General features: G+C 33.1%; 1 protein-coding gene across 2 annotated transcripts in view; it reads left to right on the top strand.

The window, feature by feature from the left end:
• The window catches only part of LOC129959151 (protein D3-like), a 30,422-nt gene extending 10,650 nt beyond the window's left edge, over nucleotides 1-19,772 (top strand). For both annotated transcript variants that reach the window (XM_056071976.1, XM_056071975.1), the window contains exon 5: nucleotides 17,973-19,772. In XM_056071976.1, coding sequence (XP_055927951.1) covers nucleotides 17,973-18,187 — 215 coding nt within the window. In that variant the 3' untranslated portion in view covers nucleotides 18,188-19,772. The remainder of the gene's footprint in view (nucleotides 1-17,972) is intronic.
• Nucleotides 19,773-21,189: the final 1,417 nt, after the last annotated feature.

The raw sequence follows: 21,189 nt of genomic DNA, 5'->3' as shown, positions 1-21,189 counted from the left end.
AATAGAAAAATGATTTTTCGCTTTTACAAACATATATTGTTTTAATTGCTTCGTCAAAAAATATGCCTCCTAAACGTTCGTCACTTAGTAGATCTACCACCACAGCATGTAGAAATAAGCGAATTTGAGCTTTTCAAATAAACAAGGAACGGCAAGCCAGCAATCAGTCAGATGGTTTTTGAATTGCAAATTCATGTGCTTCAGAATCTCAAGATCAATATGCAGCAAGAAGCGAAATACGGTTAGCACGCTTATGCGCTAACCGATCACATGCATCAGAATCGGAAGACCAACATGCAGCAACAATCGAGGCAACTATTCTTAATGGAAAGTCGAATGGAGAAGTTGTGCTCATTTCATGCATTCCCATTATTTCCACCGACATGCCTTTTGATTTCAAACAACTGCAGTTCTCCATTCGACTTAGATTCTCAATGACCATCAACAAAGGCGCTATTCAAGTGCTGATTGAACCTAGAAAATCCATGTTTTTCATACGGCCAATTGCATGTTGGATGCTCACAAGTTGAACAGCCAAGAAATTTGTTTTTGCTGTGGACGGAAAAACGAAAAATATTGTCTACTCTTAAGCACTTGAATAATTAAGCAAAATAAATAAATATTATTTATACTTCTCCTTTATATATCATTCAATTTCAGTGAATGTATTCATTGTCAACAAGAAAATAAATATCATTCTTTCTATCATTCCTAATTACACTAGATAGCTATTTGAAAATTATTTCTTCTGCGGCAGCAACACTTTGGGTACCAGCTATTTCTAAATAATAGTTTCCCATTGTGTAGTTCTTGTAGAAATTTATGTATTTTATATCAAGCCTAAACATTCTGAACTCCAGTGGCATAATGACTAGGAGAAAGAGGGGAGTATAGATGCACCAGGTCTTAGAGGGCTGTGCGTAGACAAAATATTAGTGCATCTAGATAACCTTCTAAAGAGAAGTACCACAAGTAGATAAAAGAATATCTTGTGCCTGATGCCATTTATTCTTGATAAACCACTGATGATGAATAGAAATGAAGAATCATATTATGATCCGGTGTATCACTTACCCTCACTACTCCACTGCTATCATCATGTAGGTACTTCTGTTACATGAATTTTCAGATTGATTGCCTTGGTATAAATGTTTGAGAGCTTATTATACATGTTTATGAGACTCCAAAATGATGGCTGGTTAGCTAAAGCCCTAATCATATTTTCATTTTTAGCACATATAAAATTATAATGACATTCTTGGGTTCAGATTTAAAATAAAATTAGGATTGTAAATTAGTGAGTGTCTTTAGGGCTTAATAATAAACTAGACCTAGTGTTAGATTTGAAAATTGTTTCAATATTAAGCATTAGTGAAATCTGTTGCATACAAATATATTTTCTTTTTTAAATTGAGGTTACTATTTTAAAATTACTTTTAAAGTAAATACAAGGTATACCAATAATTTATTATGGAAAAAAAAATTGAAATTTCTGTTTTATATTTATTGCTTGAAACCAATATTTTAGGTTATTATAAGAACAGTGTGGTTGTTTATAATGTATTTAAAATTTCTCTACCTCAGATTCCATGAATATAATAATAATGTAATTAAGTGTGCATGTATCCATGTATTTATGAACATTTGAATCAAATGTTCTGTGAGCTATGTAGATAATATTTGCCACGTGACTTTTATGCTAAAATATAAGATTCAAATCAAATTTTGGATCAGTCCATCAAGGGGAAGTTAGATCATTGACTTATCCATGTAATGGTGCAATCAGACAACAAGGGTTTATAAATGTCCCACTTGCCATGGGAGCAAACGTTAGAGCTTCAATGTCCCTTTTTAAATGAAAGACAATGCCATACGCACATCATTTATGCTTGTTATGTCATTGCTACACTTCTCTATTCCAGGGCTTCTTTATACTGCTTCAAATAACATTTTATTATATCAATAAACGCCTCAGAGTTGTAAATAAAAAAACTATGATGACAAAATATTAGGTGAAATAAAATTTCGGTTATTGAAGAAATTTATTTGCAATCTGATTTGATTCTCATTGCAGAATTAACTTTTATTTTTTTCTATATATCACTAATGGAAAACACAAAAAAGCATGGTAATTTTTACCATGCTTTTAAACTGCAATTGATATGATTAATATAATCGGCAAATTAAAAATAGATATTTGTTTGTCTTGTTTTCGTACATTAGAAAATGTGGTATGCATAAAATCATTAGTGGCCCATATATATCAAAGAAAAACAATAAAATCATCAGTTGTGATCCTACATATGTTTTGTGGTTCTAAAGATGACTTCTATCTTCTAAAGATAATTCAGAAAGTTTTTCGTTAAAACAGTGCGTGGCGTCATTAAAAACAGCTTATTTTTTTATAGTCCTTATTTAAGGGCCTTAAAAGTGCTTATATTTTACAAAGGTGCTTATTTTTCTTTCTGAAGATAAAATAAAATTTTCGGGAAGTTAGATTTTCCCTAGTATAGGAATAAATTTTCATTGTTTTGTCTCCTTCAATGAAAAGTGCTGACCATAAAAAAGGAAGTGATGCTTGTTGCTGATTCATTTGCATTAATGAGTTCCAAGTTTGAAAAGAAGTTTCTCCTATGTATGCATCGGGAATATGTTTTGGCCTGAAATACACCTATGGAAACTGGGTTTAGCTGTGTCTTAACTTCATTGTTCACTTTTGTTCTGTGGTTACTTCTTTGCAGAATAGTTATTATATTTTAACATTTATATCAATAAATTATTTAAATATTTTTACTGCATGTAATTTTAGTGCAAAAGTTGTATTTCTTTTTTACAATATTACAAAACATGTACGCAATTCACTGTGGACTTACTAAAGTGAATATTGAATGGTATGTAAAAGTACTCTGATAGGTTGAAGGCTTTCAAAAATAAATATAAAACGAAATGTTCATGGGAATTTGACATTTCTAATATGGAATGAGCATCTGTAAAAGCACATATGAAAGATTTTATTTTTATGCTCTATTTTCTGTGACATAATTTAAATTAGAAAACTATTGACTTATTTTTATGGATTCTGTTCAGAAAATTAAGCTCTACTTTGAATTCTTAATCTTTTTCTATATATTTCACTCTCCTTAACTTTTAAAAATATATATATAAATTGGGTGCTATATTTTTGAATCGATGTTAACCTGAGACGATTAGGGAAAATTCTAAATTATTGGCCTATGACATCTAAGGGCTATAAATATAAATGTAATACAAATCGGGTTTCCAGTGGAGAAAGTTCCAATTTCACAGAAGCTGCATCCAAGGTGACTTGGAAGCTGATTACAGAAAATAACTGTATTTTCACCTTTAGTGGTTTATTACGAGATTCCAATAGGGATTACTTTGACATGTGTTAACTTAGGAAAGGGAATCTTAGGTATTTTTGAAACAACTTTGTGGGCGCCAGGGATTTTTATCTCTTTAATCGTGGTGTGAAAAACGAGGAATATGTGTTAGCAATAATTAAATAAAATAAGTAGGATTTGGAACTGGAACTAAGAGAAAATTTTAGAATGAAGTAACTGGGACTAATTTAGGATAAGAAATAGGAAATTAATTAAAATTGAATTAAACGATATTATTATATATATATTTATTAGTTGTTTTACTCTTTTCCCGACATATTTAAAGATAAACTGAAAGTTATTTGAAAAGGAATAAAATCAAGATTGTTCTGTTTATTTATAAATGTATTTTTATGAATGTCATGTATGCCAGGTAGACCGAGAGATGATACGATTCGTTTTACGTACACGCAAAGAACATTTATTAGCATTAAGATGCACAGGCACGAACGAGCATAACAACAACTACACCGAACATGTACAATACGAAGAACTACGGAACCCAAACAGGTAAAAAAGCACGCGTGCGTCACACAGCCTGGAAGGTTCTCTAATCTGGCTGTTGCCAGATACATAACAGTTCCTCCCCGACAAAATATAGAGTCACAGGTCGAGTCTCTCTGGAGGTCTCCTGATTCGGTTTGAGCGTCGGAGTGGCACATCAGTTTTCGGCTTTCCGGAAGCGTCTGGTACAGGCCCAGGTAGCATATCATCACTTGGAGTGGCAGATACAGGTACATCCTTAGGTTGAGGGACAACTTCAGGTACAGGTGCAGGCGGTTCCGATTCAGCAACATCATCGGATACTGGCTCATCTGGAAAATTCAATTCTTTATCGTAAATTCGAATTTCAGTAGCAGCTTGGGATAATTCAATCGACTTCCCACATTTCCTTATTTGATCTACGTGTCTCTTCCAAATTTCATTTCCAACTTGTATGCTATAACTCAAAGTTCCATCTCGGTTTATAATTGTTCCAATTTTCCATTTGTTAGGTCCGGAATAATTTCTTACGGCTACTTTCTCCCCTTCCTGAAACTCACGCAAGATAGATTCTGTGTCAAGTCTCGAACTCTGTTTCTGAACAACTTTGTCTCTCAAATTTGGTTTAAAAAGATCAAGCCTAGTGCGAATACATCCCTTCAAAAACAAGGCACTCGGAGTTTCTCCCGTGAGAGAATGTGGAGTTATTCTATACTGTAATAAAAATCTTTGTAATTTCACATTTAGATCTCCAGAATCACCTCTACTCGATTTCAACGAAGCTTTGAATAACTGCACTATTCTTTCTGCCTGTCCGTTCGTAGCAGGATGGTACGGTGCTGAAGTTATATGTTTAATATTATTCAGTTTCAAAAAATGTCGAAATTCGTAACTAGTAAAACTTGCACCGTTATCACTAACCAAAGTTAAGGGAATTCCATAATGAGCAAAAAGAATACGAAGATGATGAATTGTAAAACTTGCGCCGTTATCACTAACCAAAGTTAAGGGAATTCCATAATGAGCAAAAAGAATACGAAGATGATGAATTGTAAAACTAGCTGTAATATTTTTCATCGGAATGACTTCTATCCACTTCGAATATGCATCAGAGACTACAAAAAACATTTTCCCCATAAAAGGACCAGCGTAGTCAACGTGTATCCTTTGCCAAGGTCCATTTGGCCATTCCCACGAATGTCGATTTATCCTTGCTGGTTCGTTCCTCGTTGCGATACAAGCTGAACAGTTCTGATCAAAATTGGCTATACTGGCATCAATACCTTGCCAATAGCAGTAGCTTCTAGCTATGGCCTTCATTTTGACAGTTCCAGGATGTCCAACATGAAGTTCTTCCAAAACTTGATTCTGGTACTTTTCAGGAAAATTGGCTATACTGGCATCAATACCTTGCCAATAGCAGTAGCTTCTAGCTATGGCCTTCATTTTGACAATTCCAGGATGTCCAACATGAAGTTCTTCCAAAACTTGATTCTGGTACTTTTCAGGAATGCATACTCTATGACCATACATTATGCAACCATTTTGCAATGAAAATTCAGATTCTCTACCTTTCCAAGGCACAGGTAATTCAGTTCCAGATTTTAAACTTTCATACAGTTCGAACAATTTCCTATCAGTTTTAGTAGCTCTAGCTATGTCAGTTGCTGTAACAGGCATTAATTCAACTTGCGAAATATTTGTCACGTCTGCTTCAGTCAAGTACTCACAGTCCTTGTCAACTGCTAGTGGTAACCGTGAAAGTGCATCGGCATTGCCATGATTCTTTGTGTTTCGATACTTGATTGTATAACTGAATGCTTGGAGAAAAAGTGCATAATGAACCATTCGTGTTGCTGATAGACATGGTAAACTACGATTAGGTGCGAAAATTGATACTAGGGGTTTATGATCGGTTACGAGATCAAAATGTCGACCAAATAAATATTGATAAAATCTCTTTATTCCCCATACGATACTCAATGCTTCCTTGTCTATCTGCGAATAATTACGTTCCGTTTTAGTCAATGGCCTTGATGCAAACATTGCTGGTTTTTCTGAACCATCTGGCATAATGTGACTTAAAACTGCTCCTATTCCAACTGGCGATGCATCAGTTTGTAATACAAGAGGTAACTTAGGATCATAAGGGCATAAAATTCGGTCTGAAGCAATTTCTTGTTTCAATGCCTTGAAAGCTTTTTCACATTCTGCAGTCCACAAAAATTTAGTACCTTTCTGCAATAAATTATTGAAAGGAGCGACACGAGTAGATAAGTTGGGAATAAATTTTCCGTAGTAATTGACTAAACCCAAAAAACTCTTCAAATCAGATACAGTTTTTGGAACTGGTACCTTCGTAATTGCATCGATTTTTTCTTGTGTTTTGTGGAGGCCGAATTTATCAAATGTATGACCACAATAATTCACAGATTTCTTAAAAAATTCACTTTTCCGCTTATTTACTCTGAGACCATATTCTTCTAGTCTCTGTAGTACTAATTCTAACCTTTCAAAATGCTCTTGATCATTTCTCCCCGTTACGGTAATATCGTCTAAAAATACGTGTACCCCCGCGATGCCTGATAAAACTTGTTCAATGGCTCTCTGCCACACTGCCGGAGCTAAGGCTATACCATAATTCATTCTCTTGTAACGGAACAAACCCTTGTGAGTATTGATCGTCAATAGATGTCGGTCCTGCTCATCAACTAACATTTGAAGGTATACCTCAGATAAGTCGATTTTAGTAAAGAACTCCCCTCCTGACAGTTCAGCAAAAATGTCCTCGATACGGGGTAAAGGATACTGCTCAATTTTTAGTCCCGGGTTGATAGTCACCTTATAATCACCACAGATTCGTAGGTTCCCATTCTGTTTGATAACAGGAACAATTGGTGTAGCCCAATCACTATATGTCACCGGCTCAATGATGTCTTCTGCGACTAACCTATTAAATTCAGTTTCTATTCTTTCTTTTAAAGCAAATAGTACTGGTCGAGGTTTAAAAAATACCGGTTTGTAATTAGGTTTCATTTGAAGACGGCAACAAAACATTTCCAGTTTCCCGATACCCGGAGAAAAAATTTTCTCATACTTTTGAAGCAAGATATTTAATTTATTGGTTCGAGAATTTCAATTTTCAACCCGAACTGCTTTAATTGAGCTCCAGTCTAATTGGAAATTTCTCAACCATTCACGACCAAAAACTGCGTTTACTTTTGCATGTACCAAATAAATAGTTTCTGTATTAATTTGATCTTTGTATTGAATTTGCACCACTGCTTGGCCAGCTGATGTTATCATAGAATTATCGAAATTCCTAAGCAATAATTTGGTAGGCTTAATGGCTACACCCGGACAAAGTTTCTTAAATTCATTCACATTCATACAACTAATAGCAGCTCCAGTATCTAATTCAAATAAACATTTATTCCCTTCAACAAAAATTTCTAATAAAATCTTATCCCTTGCATGTCGTGGTGATTTAACGCTATTAACTGGTACAGTTTCAGAACAAGATTCTATTTGTTTAACTGTTTCGTTACGTTTTGAGCGGCAGACTTTTGCCAAATGCCCGTTCTTTAAGCAATTCCTACACTGAGTGTACTTGTGCTTACATTCGTGAGCTAAATGTTGAGTACGATCACATCTGTAACATTTCCGAGATTTATCAAACTTCTTTGTAGGTTCAGATTTCTTAAATTTAGAAAAATCTTTTTTGATAGTTTTATCTTGCGAACTATGTAATTTTTTTATCGATACCATTTGATTCTGAATTTCACACACATCTCTCTGAGCAGATTCCATTGCGAATGCAATGCTGTTAGCTTTTTCGTATGTTAACTTATCCTCTGCTAACAGCTTTTTCTGTATATTTTCGTTTATGAGACCCATCACCAATTTATCGCGAAGCATCGTACTTAAATTGTTCCCAAAGTTACAGTGTATCGACAGTTTTTGTAATTCGGCACAATAATTTGCAATGGACTCACCTTTAAATTGCTTCCTCTTGTAGAAACGAAACCGTTCTGTCATCTCCAGTGGTTTAGGATTCAAATGTTCCGAAAGTAATTTTACGATATCTTGATAAGTCAATTCAGAAGGAATGTTCGGAGTGGCCAGATTCTTTAACAATTTATACGTTGTTGCTCCCATAAGGCTTAAAATAGCAGGGACTTTCATTTTATCTTCTATCCCATTAACAACGAAGTAAGATTCTAAACGTTCCACATAACTGGACCAGTCTTCCACAGACGCATCATAAGATTCAAAACTAATGTTCGAAGATCCCATCCTCGTCGCCAATTCTTTTGTCATGTATGCCAGGTAGACCGAGAGATGATACGATTCGTTTTACATACAAGCAAAGAACATTTATTAGCATTAAGATGCACAGGCACGAACGAGCATAGCAACTACTACACCGAACATGTACAATACGAAGAACTACGGAACCCAAACAAGTAAAAAAGCACGCGTGCGTCACACAGCCTGGAAGGTTCTCTAATCTGGCTGTTGCCAGATACATAACAGTTCCTTTCTCTAATCTGGCTGTTGCCAGATACATAACAATGAAAGGATTTTTTTCCCTGTGAATTTTATTCATAAAGAATATCAGTACCAGCAACCCATTCAAAATATCATTTGTTTTTGGAGGAACAAAGAGCTAAAGAAATTGCTGCCAATGTCATAAAGAAAAGACGGAATCTGATTCATCAGTCTCTTTATAGGGGGAAAAAAATTTCTCTTTGAAAAAGGAATTGCTGAAATTGAATGTTATGCTATTGTACTTGCTGAACAATCTGAGCAAACCAAAGACTTTTCACTGCTAAAAAAATCTAATGAGTTTTTAGCAAAATTTTTAAAAAGAAACAGAAAACTTTTTTTGTATAGTTAATAAAATTTTACATTTTTTTTAAAATTCCAGATTTGTTTACTAATGCTCTTAACTTTTTTTTTTTCTTACTAAGAAATTGAAATGTTAATGAAGTGTCAATGAGATATTTTTCTTCTTAATAGACTAATGCAAATAAAGTATTTCAGATATGGATTGAAAGTGCTTGAATTAGATTTTAATGAGAAACTTGGAGAAAAACATTTTATGTAACTTTAATGTTTATGAAAAATATGCAGCAGCCACTGGTGGTATTCTCTGTTTCTGTTTTTTAAAATTGAATAGTATTTTTCTTTGTGAATTTCATCATAACTTGTAATGCTAATGTTGGTCCTTAATTTTTTCCTCAAAGGTGCTTAAAAATTGCTTATAAGCTGCTTATCTTTTTAAGATAGAATATTTTACAAGGTGTGTAGTCAAATTTTAAGAACTTGATATTAGGGTATTTTTTTAAATAACTATTATCTTGTTTAATTATCTAATCTCATTTATCCTATTCACAAAGGAACATGGATACTAACTTTTTCTATTGATTGAAAAGCTTCTATAGCATCTGCAAGTCATTAATGAATATTTTATTTTGATTTAATATTTTTATGTAAATGATCAATATTTCCGTATATTTTTTTTTGAATGATTAAGTAATTAGAGTTGATATTACAATAAAGCAGCAAGGCATCTCCCCCCCCCCTTGAATCAAAGAATAATCATTTGTGTGTTTTAAGCTGTGCTTGTAAGTATCTTAGATTTGTGTCGCACTATTTACATACCCAAACCAAATTCACAAAATTAATCACTTTCTTAACTTCATACACTATAAAAATTTGCTTTTCATCATGTTTTCCCAGTTCCATTCAAATATGAGCTTTGTTTTAGGAAATGTTATTATGGTTTGTCTTGGTGTTTCAATTATTCCATGTACATAAATGTTAGAAAATGAATTTGGCATTTAAACAGATACATTAATACTAATAGTGTACTACTAGACAATACAGCAAATACACTAGAACAAACAAAATAATCCAATTAAATTTTATTTAGACACATTAAAATGTTCTGCTCTGTGTTGGGTGGTGTAATTTTTTTGCATTATATTTGTAGATGTTTTGATCTATTTACCTTAGTTTATTGGCTTCTAAATCCTCTGGTTGTATCTTAAAACAATTGAAAGTATTATCATTTGATCATCTTCTATAATTTTTTATAATAAAAGAAATAATCAAGCTTAAGTGACTTATTTACTTTTAAATAAAATTAGTATTTTTGTTTGATTAAACGTGACGCTATTTGTCATTGCAGTCCTTAATAAAAAAGGGTTATAGAAAAGAAAAAAAAAAGACAAATTTTGGGAGGGTAAATTAAATATTAAATAGTTGTAAATACAAAAAATAAAATAAATAAATAAAAAGGCATTAAGAAAATTAATTTCCAGTAGAGTATCCTTAGGATTTTGATTTTGTTAACATTTCCTGGAGTACTTTCAAAGTATCCATAATATAGTGAACAAAAGTTAATTTTTTAAATGCAAGCTCGCCATTTAAAGATATCAAGTTTTATGCAAAATTTAAAATTTTTAAAAGTTTTGTGCAAATAAATTTTTTAACCAAGTATTTTAAAAACAGTTAAAAGAATTTTTTTTTTTTCAAAATATTGACTGCTTTTATTTTTAAAGGCTGGATTGAAAGTAAAATGAGTTGGAATACAGTTTAGGGCTCTGTAAAAGCGAAGTATGCATACTTGTTGTAGAAGCATTTCTTACAGTAGCCTAACTGAAATTAAAAAAAAAAAATGGCTGCTTTAGTTAAATGGATATTTTTTGTTATCAAAGTATAATGTCTGATGAAAGTTTTATATATGAAAAGGTTTACTTTCATATTTCTCAGCCATCGTAATTTTGTTTGGCAGAGACTCACCAAGTATAGTAACTTCATATTATAAATTTGGCCAGAAGTCGCATGCTTTGCAGCATTAGAATATTTAGCATGCATAGCATTTGTTGTTAGAGAAAATTACTGAAAACTGATGCATTAAAAAAATTTCTGTTTTGAATTTTGGTTAAGTATTACAAGATCCATTTGCAATAATTACAAGAATATAAAGTTAAACATGATCAAGTCTTAATTTTGATGAGTTCTTTAGATATTAAATTTGTTACTTAGAAAATTTTTTTTATCTTTTTGACATTTACACATAACTAACAAATTTTGATTTTAATGTAAAGTAATAGTGTAGGAGACACTCCCTGCAGCTAGCCTGCATATTGTGTTACACCTTGTTTAGAAAAAACTCCAGAGCTCTCTAACACGACATGTTTTATTGCACAAGGTATTTGCAGAAGTGGCTGATGTACAAGAAAGAGTATGTAATACATACAATTGAAAGTGAACCACCACCACCTATTTTTTAGACATTGTAATTCGTAACATCCTGGTCTCCCAAGACCAGGTCATTCAATACAATATAAATCACGATCTTCATTTGGAGTTGGAAGTAAATAATGAAAATCTTGATTTTCAATAACAAATAATAAAATTGCAAATTCAGTAAATTCTATAATATTAGTTTCATCCAAAATTTATTCGCTAATAAACTGACTTCACTAAAACAAATAAAATATAGAAAATTATAAAAACTGCATTAATAATGCAATTAAATCAACTAACTAACAATACACCACACAATAAGAATTTAAAATATGTGTAAAGAAGACTACATGCATTCTGGAACTCGAGATTATATTTTCTGTAATAAAAATGCAAACAATTAGCAAAATTCATAATGTAAAGACATTGATTCAGTTACCTATTGATTCTTAATTTATGAATTGGCGCTTTTATTTCTAAAGCATAACTGTCAGCTCATTCAAAAGTGTCCAAAACTCTTGCCATTTTCCATTTAATTGGCGGTAAGTTAAGGTTTTTCACTAGTACTAAGTCATTCACTTTTAAATTATCAGAAAGATTTCTCCACTTGTTGCGAAGCAACAGAGTTATGTAATCCTTTGACCAGGACTGTATTTAGTCTTGCTAAATTATAGATAATAAAGATATTTTTTTTGTATGTAAATATAAACCTTCTTTTAATATAATATTGCGTATAACGTTGAATTGTTTCCTTTCCTTGCTTTTTCCACTCATTATAACTATCATATGAGTGCTATTCGCGCATTTTCTCGTATCTTCCGTATACGTACAGAGAAAACACACAGGGATTTTTATTTCTAGATTTGAGTGGTAACCCTGGAAATTGGAAATCGCCGAGTGTTATCACAGAAAGGGCATTAGGATCGTGAGACGCTGCAATTAAAGGCCTTGAATTTAATACTGCCTCATTCTCTTCTAGAGTTGTATTAAACTCTTCTTGTGAAAGGATTTGTGTTCCTACAACTCGTTTTAAGTCAAATTTCACAGATTTCATATCTGCTTCTCACAATGTGACGCAGACGGAACGATCCGTTTCTAAACGATACCTTCACTGGTCAGGTAATAACTGATTAACTTTGAATGCCACGGTCGCAAATTATGTTTTGCTGCAACAAAGTTGATGTCACAATCACTATATATTTCGAGCGGTTTTCCCCGGCATTCGATGAAACGCTCGAGTCCAGCAAGACACGCATCGGTACTCAGATGAACTCCAAGTGTATCCCCTTTGTTGTGAAATAGACGAATGCAGAGACGGACATTTATAGGGGTTTTATACCTCTCCCACTTCGAAAGGTGACTGAGAATGGTCCACAAAAATCACTACCATTTCTAAGGAAAGCTCTTCCAGGATTGACTTGCGACGATGGTAAATTAGCCATTACTCAACCGGAAAGTTCAGTCGCGCACAGGTCACACATTCTTTCCCAGCTCTGCAGATGACAGATCATGCACCAATAATCTAATAAGTTGGACTGCTGAATTCAGTTATTGAATTCCTCCTTGTAAATATTTGATATGATAGTACCATGCCATAACTCTTAGCAATTTATTCCAACTTGAAAAAGACCAAGAGTTTTCAAATTCTGGCTTAACGCCAAAACTTTTCACAATACCTCCTTTTCTGCACAATATTGCTTAGGCCAACAATCCCTGTCTTCCCGAAGCCAATTAGGACTATACCACCATAACTCCCTTCTTTTTAAACAGTCAGCTGTAACACTTCTGGTCAATAAATCAGCAGGGTTTTCATAATGAAACCAACATTGAACTCTCTTGCATCGACAAAACTCGATTCGCAACAAATTATTTCCACCTTTTTACGCATTTCTTACAGAACTATTATCGGATCCGTCCAAAACACAAATTTATGAACCAGTTCACCGAAAATGGCTTAGAAATATTTTCCCATTCTGGCACCTATCTCTTCTCCCATCAATTCTAAACGCGGCAAAGTTAATTTTTTTAAAAAAGCAACTCTATTTTTTGACATAAAAAAAGAAACTGCATTTTCCATTCTCAGAGTATTATAAATAAGCTACTACTCCATAAGCCTTTGGCAAGGCATCACAGAAAATATGCACCTCAACTTGTCCATTTCCAGAATCCTGTTAGCAGTTCTTCGGTATTACTATTTCCTTTGTTTTTTCAACCTCGTCACACTATTTAAGCCATTTATATCGCAAATCCTCTGGTCAGTTATCATCCCAATCTATTCCTCTCTCCCATATTTAATTCATTAAACACTTAATCGGCGCGACAAATGGAGCTACCAATGTAACCGGATCGAAAATCCTTGCTGCCGTTTGTAAAACACAACGCTTATTACTGTTTAATGTTTTCAAATTATTTACTGAATTTATTATTTACCAATTTAACCCTAGCAATACTGTTAACTTTTTACTGTAATGGGTTCAGATTGAATGGACTTTTTACGAGGGCACCACAAACAAATTTATTTACTGGAGGGGTTTACGAAGGAGGACTTCAGAGAGATCAATCCAGCAGTCAGTGACTACTAACAGTGCAAATACAGACTTGCGCACAGTAAACACAGTCCGCAAAGACAGGTAAACATAACGCCGCAACTGATAGCTTTTCAGCGGCAGCACAACAAAAATAGCGAACTCAAACTCAGCGCGAAAGAACATTTCGCGATTCAGCGCCCGACGAAGACTTGTACAGTTCAAGGAGAGCCCGCTTCATCCGAAGCTATCTCTTGTAGTGGTGGTAGTTTAGAGGAAATTGAACATGGCTTCGCTGAATGACCTGGACTTTGTCTTCCTTGTGTGCTTGTTGACATTGTGGCTCTGCGAAGCAGATCAGTCTCTTGGTGGAGAGGGAAGAGGATGGTGGAACGCCGTCCAATAGCAATTCAGCTGCAGCGGGGAGGGTGAGTTGGGTTGCATTGGAGATCGGAGAATGTTGCCGGCAAGAAATTAGGTTTACTGCTTAGGATAATCTATTGTTTGTTCAGAGCCAATCAGCATGCTTTTACAAGGGATGGCAATGGGTTTAGTTGGTCATGACAGCTAGGAGTTGGGATATTGTTTTGATTTTAGAGTAAAAGTACATTTCTTGATATTATGTTCAGGGTTGTATTCAACGCCCGACGAGGTAGCCCTACTGTTTATATAGAGGAGGGGGAGCACTAGGCGCCTCGGAACCTGCGCGAAAGGCATCGAACATTCCTTTCGCCAAATCATCCCGGCTGTCGCTTAATTTTTCGGCAAAACCTCGCCAAGAGCTAAATTCCTTTGCTCTGCGTTCGTTACGATACAAATCGTTGATATACAATCCAGAATTTAACATTGCAATAGGGTTAGGTTTGTTGGATTCAGTTTTTTAATATGATTCCTAATCAAGGCATTTAAAATAAATGAAGATGTTTTACAACCGAAAGGTAAGCATTTTATTCTTATAAATTTGCGCTCTTAATTGTGATTATTCGAATGCTAAAGAAGTTTTAGATACTTTCTTTCACTTTCAGAAATTCCAATAATTAAAAAGGCCTTTTTCTATATCCACTTTAAATGCTCTTTTTAAATTTACGAAAATTGAGAATTACGTCTAGAACAGTAGAATTAAGTTACGGGTCTGTTTTCAAACATTCATTCAAAGATAAATGACCTCTAGATTTCAAACTTTGTTGTTTCTTTATCTTCTCTAACGACTGCTTTGTGGGGCATAAAATATTCATTTTCGTCTCTTCTACATTCAATAATTCCCTTTAAAAATTGTTATTATTTTTTAATATTGATTCTCATCCCGTTTGTTTTTTAAAGAAAACTCTAAATCGTCGAAGCGTTTCTTAGCTAAACTGTAACTGTTTTGACTTTCTATAACAATTAGTTTCATATCTCCCATTTTCAACAAAACATTTTCTGTTACATTCTTGTCAGTCACACTCACTTTTCCCTCTTCCCTCATGTGGAATGCTCCTGAAGCAGCAGGGGTTGAATTATTTTCCTATGTTCCTTGTGTTGCGAAATAAAAAAAAATCATACGGACGCAAGTTGTTTATTTTTTGGAACTGAGAATCTTCGATTTTCTTCCAGAAGACATCCATGCCCCTTAAGACGTCAATATTTTTGGGACTTTGAGAAGAATCGGCTGGGAACAATCCGCGTAGCTGCATTATCCTGTTTGTTGTTTCTTATGGCACTTGCCATGGACAAGCCCGTTGTTACGAAGACAGCGATTTTAAGCCGGGGGGGGCGTCTCTTGTTTTTTTATAGTAGCGCCATCTAGGGCCAAGAGAACGACTTAGCTACACACTTGTCACAATCCTTTTTACGGGGCGGACTTCATTCACTCATCCACAGATCGTAATTTAGACCTGAATCAGAGAACGATCACCCCTGATCCACTACCACCAGTGGCATTACTCTCTACATGTAGGACTTTGTGACCACGACATATTTATACTCGCGTCAGTCACCAAGCACGCGAGGAATCTTCGGCCAGCGGGATTCGAACTCGCAACTTAAGGGACGCGAATCCAACGCTCTACCAACCAGGCTATCCCGGCATTATCCTTTTTACCTCTTTGTTGGTGATCTGAAGCGGGGCACTTGTTAATGTTCTTATTATCAATACTTCAATTCTAATCTGTTTATGGTCGTATCTGCCAGCATTCACTTTAGCGACATCATATGTTTTTTCGACTGGTATGGTTGCAGCGAACGAAAAAATGGATAGCCTCTTTTATCGAATAGGTTTTAATTTTAAATTTTTAGCCAATGATTTCGAGCACCAAGTTCTCTGACTCCCGTTGTCACATAAAATTCTCTTAGTTTTGCTCATATTAGACTCAGGATTGGAAGCACAAGCGCTGTAAGTAGGTAGTAATACACTTGATTTCAAAATCGATTAATTATTACACTGTACTGACTCATCAATTTCCAAAGGAGAATCTAGCGTCTCTCTTTCCTGTTTGGTAAAATGAACCAATCGGTGGTGAGGCTTCCCCAGAAATAATTCTTTGAGTTACATCCCATAGCATTGCAATTTGGCAATAAATTCGTATAGCACAAGCTCTGCGATTTTGGAATTTTCATTCTCTCATTAACAGGAATTTTTGAAACTTATGGCACCTATTCAAAGAATGGGTATCTCTCTTATCCTCACATAAAATGCATTGATCACTACTCTTCACTTTCGACATATAAATTTTTCAATCTTCGCCAATTCCAACTCTTGATCTGCGTTCGCTAACTGAATTTTCTTCAATTCTAACTTTAATTCATTATCTAATTTTTCATTCACAAGTTTATTTTTTTCCCTCAATTACGCCATTACATAAAATCAATATCATTATTTTTAATTAGAATTTTTAAATCAATTTTTGTGCCACTTGGTACATTTATACCCAATTCTTCAGCAATGAGGTTCAACTCATCTTTCCTTAAACAACAGTGATAACAGACGTTTTCTTATCTCACTAAAGCTTATCAAACCCAATATAAACAATTCATGACAATAAAACATGCACACAATATAACAAATTAACTAACAGGATTGTTTGAACTCGGCTACACACTTATTACTTCCAACACAATAACAAGCTATTTCCTGAACTCAACTGACCTAAAGCATGTGCTTCAATTCTATTACGATTACAACGCCCAAATTCAATTTAAATGCAAAATTCGCACTCACCTAGCTGAATTCGAAGCCATTAGTTCCTCAAACTGCTCGTTACGCACAAGGGAAATTGTTTAAGACACGCCACACAAAGAATGAAGGGGACTTTTTATCCCATTTCTGACACCATGTAGGGGGACTCATTCCCTGCAGCTGGCCTGCATATCAGGTTACTCCTTATTAAGAGAAAACTCCAGAACTCTCAAACACATATGTTTAGTGCATGAGGTATTTATAGAAATGACCAATGTGCAAGAAAGATTATGCAATATATACAAATGAAAGTGAATACACCTACTCTTTAGACGCTGTAATTTGTAACAAACAGAAGGAAAGCTTTATGGTTTCAAATTTAAAGAAAGTTTATAATAAATAACCTAAAGGTTTAATTTAAATTCGTACTGTGGTTAATGATTGTGAAGAAATTGTTTTCTCATGAAAGACACTCCACTTTTTTAATTATTAAACCATTTGCATTCCATGTGATTTAAATGATTCTAAAAGTTTCTAATATTTGTTTTTTGGTAAAACAATCATAGTCGAGACCAATTTTCTACATCTCCTAGGCCGAAAGCTCTGAATTTTGAATTAAGTGTGAATTGCGTAGGTGAAGCAACGTTTCTTTGGGTTTTATTTGAATGAGATTTCGATTCGTTTTGTGATAAAAATTTTAATTTTATGTAGTATTGTAATTAATATAAATATCCTGCAGAACATTTTTTATATCTAATTTATATATTAATCTTAATTCCTCCCGCCCCAAAGCATCAACATTTATCTTGTCAAAATTATTTGATTTCATTTGAAATGCTCATTTAAATAATCATAAAGCTTTAATTTAATACAAAAGCCAGTATTTTTCAATTAAACATTGTATAACAGGAAACTAAGTTATATTACAAATACATGTGTTAATATACTAACCATTGTTACATTAGCATGGGTAATATATATTATTTATTTTTCCTGAAATTGCATTTTTTTTAATTGAAATAATGTTCTCGATGAGGAAAATTTAATTAGGATAATTTAATAGTGAATATAATAGAAAGGCTGATTTTAAAGTCATTACATTGAAATAATTTAATTTTTACTGTATGTTTTTTTTTCTCTATGTTTTAGGTTTTCACAGATATGTGCTCATGATTTACAAACAACCTGGGCCTATTAATCCAGATGAAAAGCGATTAACTAACACATCAGGAGATCATCGTGGAAACTTCAAGATTTCAAATTTTGCAAGGAAATACAACTTGGGTGAACCTGTGGCTGGTAATTTTTTCCAGGCAAAGTGGGATTCCTATGTTCCGAAACTTTATGAACAGCTTGCTGGATAGACTTAATGCCTTGTCCAGCAAGATTGTTTAATACTTTGTCTCTACTTATGTTTATTGTTATGTGCACGTGAAAATCATATGAGTTCACAAACTGTCTGTAGTAGATTCAATTCTATAGATGAAAAGATCTGTAAATTACATTTTGAATGTTGTACACTTTTTATTTTATTGTATCCTTTAACCCCTTCCGGCACGGGTCATTAAAATGTTTAAAATATACTGAAAAAAAAAAACAATCAATGTGATTAATAGGTTGTATACACATGGATTTCGCAGTCAAAAATTTTTTTTAACTTGACTCCTTTTGCAGGGGGTGTTGTCCTCAAATGAGAACATTGCCCGTCTAGAGCAATTTCTGTGTAAAAATAATCTTTCGAAATATTTGCTTAAATTCCTTATGGCAGCAGCAGTAATTATGAATACTTTAGGTTTATAAACGCATTCATTCATGTTCTGGGTAATCTGAATCATTTAAGATATTAAATATACAAAATATATATTTACAACAGAAATTCTAAACTAAATCTTATAAATAAATAAAAAAGTATCTGATTAAAATGATAAAAATAAATATTTACTATTAAATTTCATTAATTAATGAAATGAAAAATATCAAATAAGAAACGAAATTAAATATAACTTATTATTTGGCATGAACTTTCTCAAAGCATGTGGGAGTGTATTTTCGTGTAACCCAGAATGAGAAGTTATTGTTTTGCACATTGTTCGAGTTTTGTGCACATTTTTTTATACTGCACAGCAAATGTTTTCGAAGGGGATACTTGATGGGCATATATTGAACATTCTTTTTATCTTTCGCTGGACAATTTTTACATGCTGGATGCTATAATAATAATGAAAAAAAGTTAATAAAAAACTATGGCTATATAAAATTAAATATGTGCAGAACATGAGGGTGAAACATAAGTAGCAGTCTAGGAAAAAAGGGGGGGGGGGCAAATGTTAAATGTGAAATGTCGTTTGATTCAAACATGGCTTTCCTTTTCTCGAATCCGAAGATAAATTAACAAAACTCCCACCGAACACAGAGTCAATATCACATCCTTCTCTGCAAAGTATCAAATTACACTTTTCACTAGAAGAGAGGCGAATGAAGAAACAGACATCCTAGACGGGCAGTGTACTCAAATGAGGACATCTGTGAATCAGCTAATTTGACTTGTACTTAAATTAATTTCAAGATTAAGCAAAATTATTATTTAAAATCTCATGGATACTGTTGGAAAGTGGGTGATTGATTTTAATAAAATTTAATTTCTTAAAAAATTCCCAAATTTGAAGCAAAAAATCTGAGTATTTTTAACATAAAAAGAAACAAAAAATTGCTCAGGCTGCCATCTATTTTTCTAAAATTAAACTAAATGCTACTTTTTCCAGCAATTTTTGGTATTTTAAAGCCAATAGTTTTTTTATAGAAAATTTTAAATTTGGCGTCCTGTTTTGCGACCACCGCTCCGGAAAGGGTTAAACAAATACGTATTTTTGTTGTTCGCATTTTGTTTTGTTCAAATATATTTCTTATTTGGCAATGTAGTCTCATTAAAAAGTTTTTATTTAAAACTGACTTGTCGAAATTAATTTTATAGTTGTTATTTTTTATTACATTTTCTTATCTTTGTTTTTGAAGTATTTGATACAGTCTTTGTGTAATTAATTTTCTTGCTACAATATCAGACATAACTGACTTTTTAAAATGTTTAGGAGTTGTTTAATATAAATACCTTTGAACATATATTATTAAAAAGTGTCTTTCAAAGCATCTTTCACTTATGTTCTTTCAAAGTTTTTAAAAATGTATATGAAAATTCTTTTTGTCACTAAAAAGAAATTAATTCAAACTATCGATTTAAAATTAATAAAACTAAATATGTTTTAACTATGAATTATACAAACTCTGTATTAAGATTAGATAATCCAGTGATTGCTGTTAAAAGAAAAAAAAATAATCATACCATCATGATAAGGCTCATCAGCTTTACTAATTTTACAAAAACGGTAAAACAGTTCTGTGTAAAATAGTGTTTTTAATTGCTACTTGTAATTTAATTGAAATCGGTACAAATCTTTCATTTGAAAAGAAATAATAGGAATCAAAATTTTCGAAAACGTGTGCATTATAAAAGATTGTGTTATGTGTTTATGAACAAAAGATGTAGCAGTATCGAGTAGTAGTGACCTGTTTGTACTGTCTGTGGTATAACAATGAGGATTGAGAGGATGTACATGCAATAATTTCAATTCATCTATGATCTAAACATAATTATTTTCTAATCACTTGAACGCAGGCATGTTTGTCAGCATGCGTGTGTTCAAGCACACATGCTGAAAACAAATAATGTATTAGCAAATTCCCTTCTAAAACTATATAAGTTTAAAATACATTCATAGATCTCTTTTCATGTTCTCTGCCTTTCTATTTGGATTACACCTGTGCTTGGTCATGTTCTAACAAACTTTTAAAATGCATCTAAATAATTGGTAGTCTTTCCTTAACCATGTAGAAAAGGAATGAAAATGTGATTTCCAGTTATCCATGTTTGTACTCCTTTCCCAAGAAAACCGTTTTTCATATATACTCCAGGCAAGGATAAAAAAATTATTTTCACTCTCTAAAGTCAAATACAATGAAATGGGACAAAAATCAATGCTATACCCCCCCTTTTTTTTTTTAAATTTATGCCATTGTATATTATAATACACTTTCATATTATCTGTGGAACAAAATTATACGTTTGGAGTGATAGTTTGCTGTAATAAGAAAATTTATTTTCAACATTTTGCTTATTTGCATTTTTTAATTTGTAGAGTATGAATTTTAGATGGTTAATGGCAACTTTTAGCAGCTGCTGCTTCTTTGAACAGCGTAAGAAAAATAGGAATCCAAATTTATAACTTGATTAAGAAGTAAAATTGATTAGTCAGGTTCTCCGTTGAAGTTATTTAAAATTTTATATGTGATAAGGTGTTTTATTGCAAAGCTA

This window comes from Argiope bruennichi, chromosome X1 (assembly GCF_947563725.1).
Source record: "Argiope bruennichi chromosome X1, qqArgBrue1.1, whole genome shotgun sequence".
Taxonomy (NCBI): domain Eukaryota; kingdom Metazoa; phylum Arthropoda; class Arachnida; order Araneae; family Araneidae; genus Argiope; species Argiope bruennichi.
The sequence above is the reverse complement of the archived record's forward strand: the minus strand, read 5'-3'. Positions and strand labels throughout refer to the sequence as shown.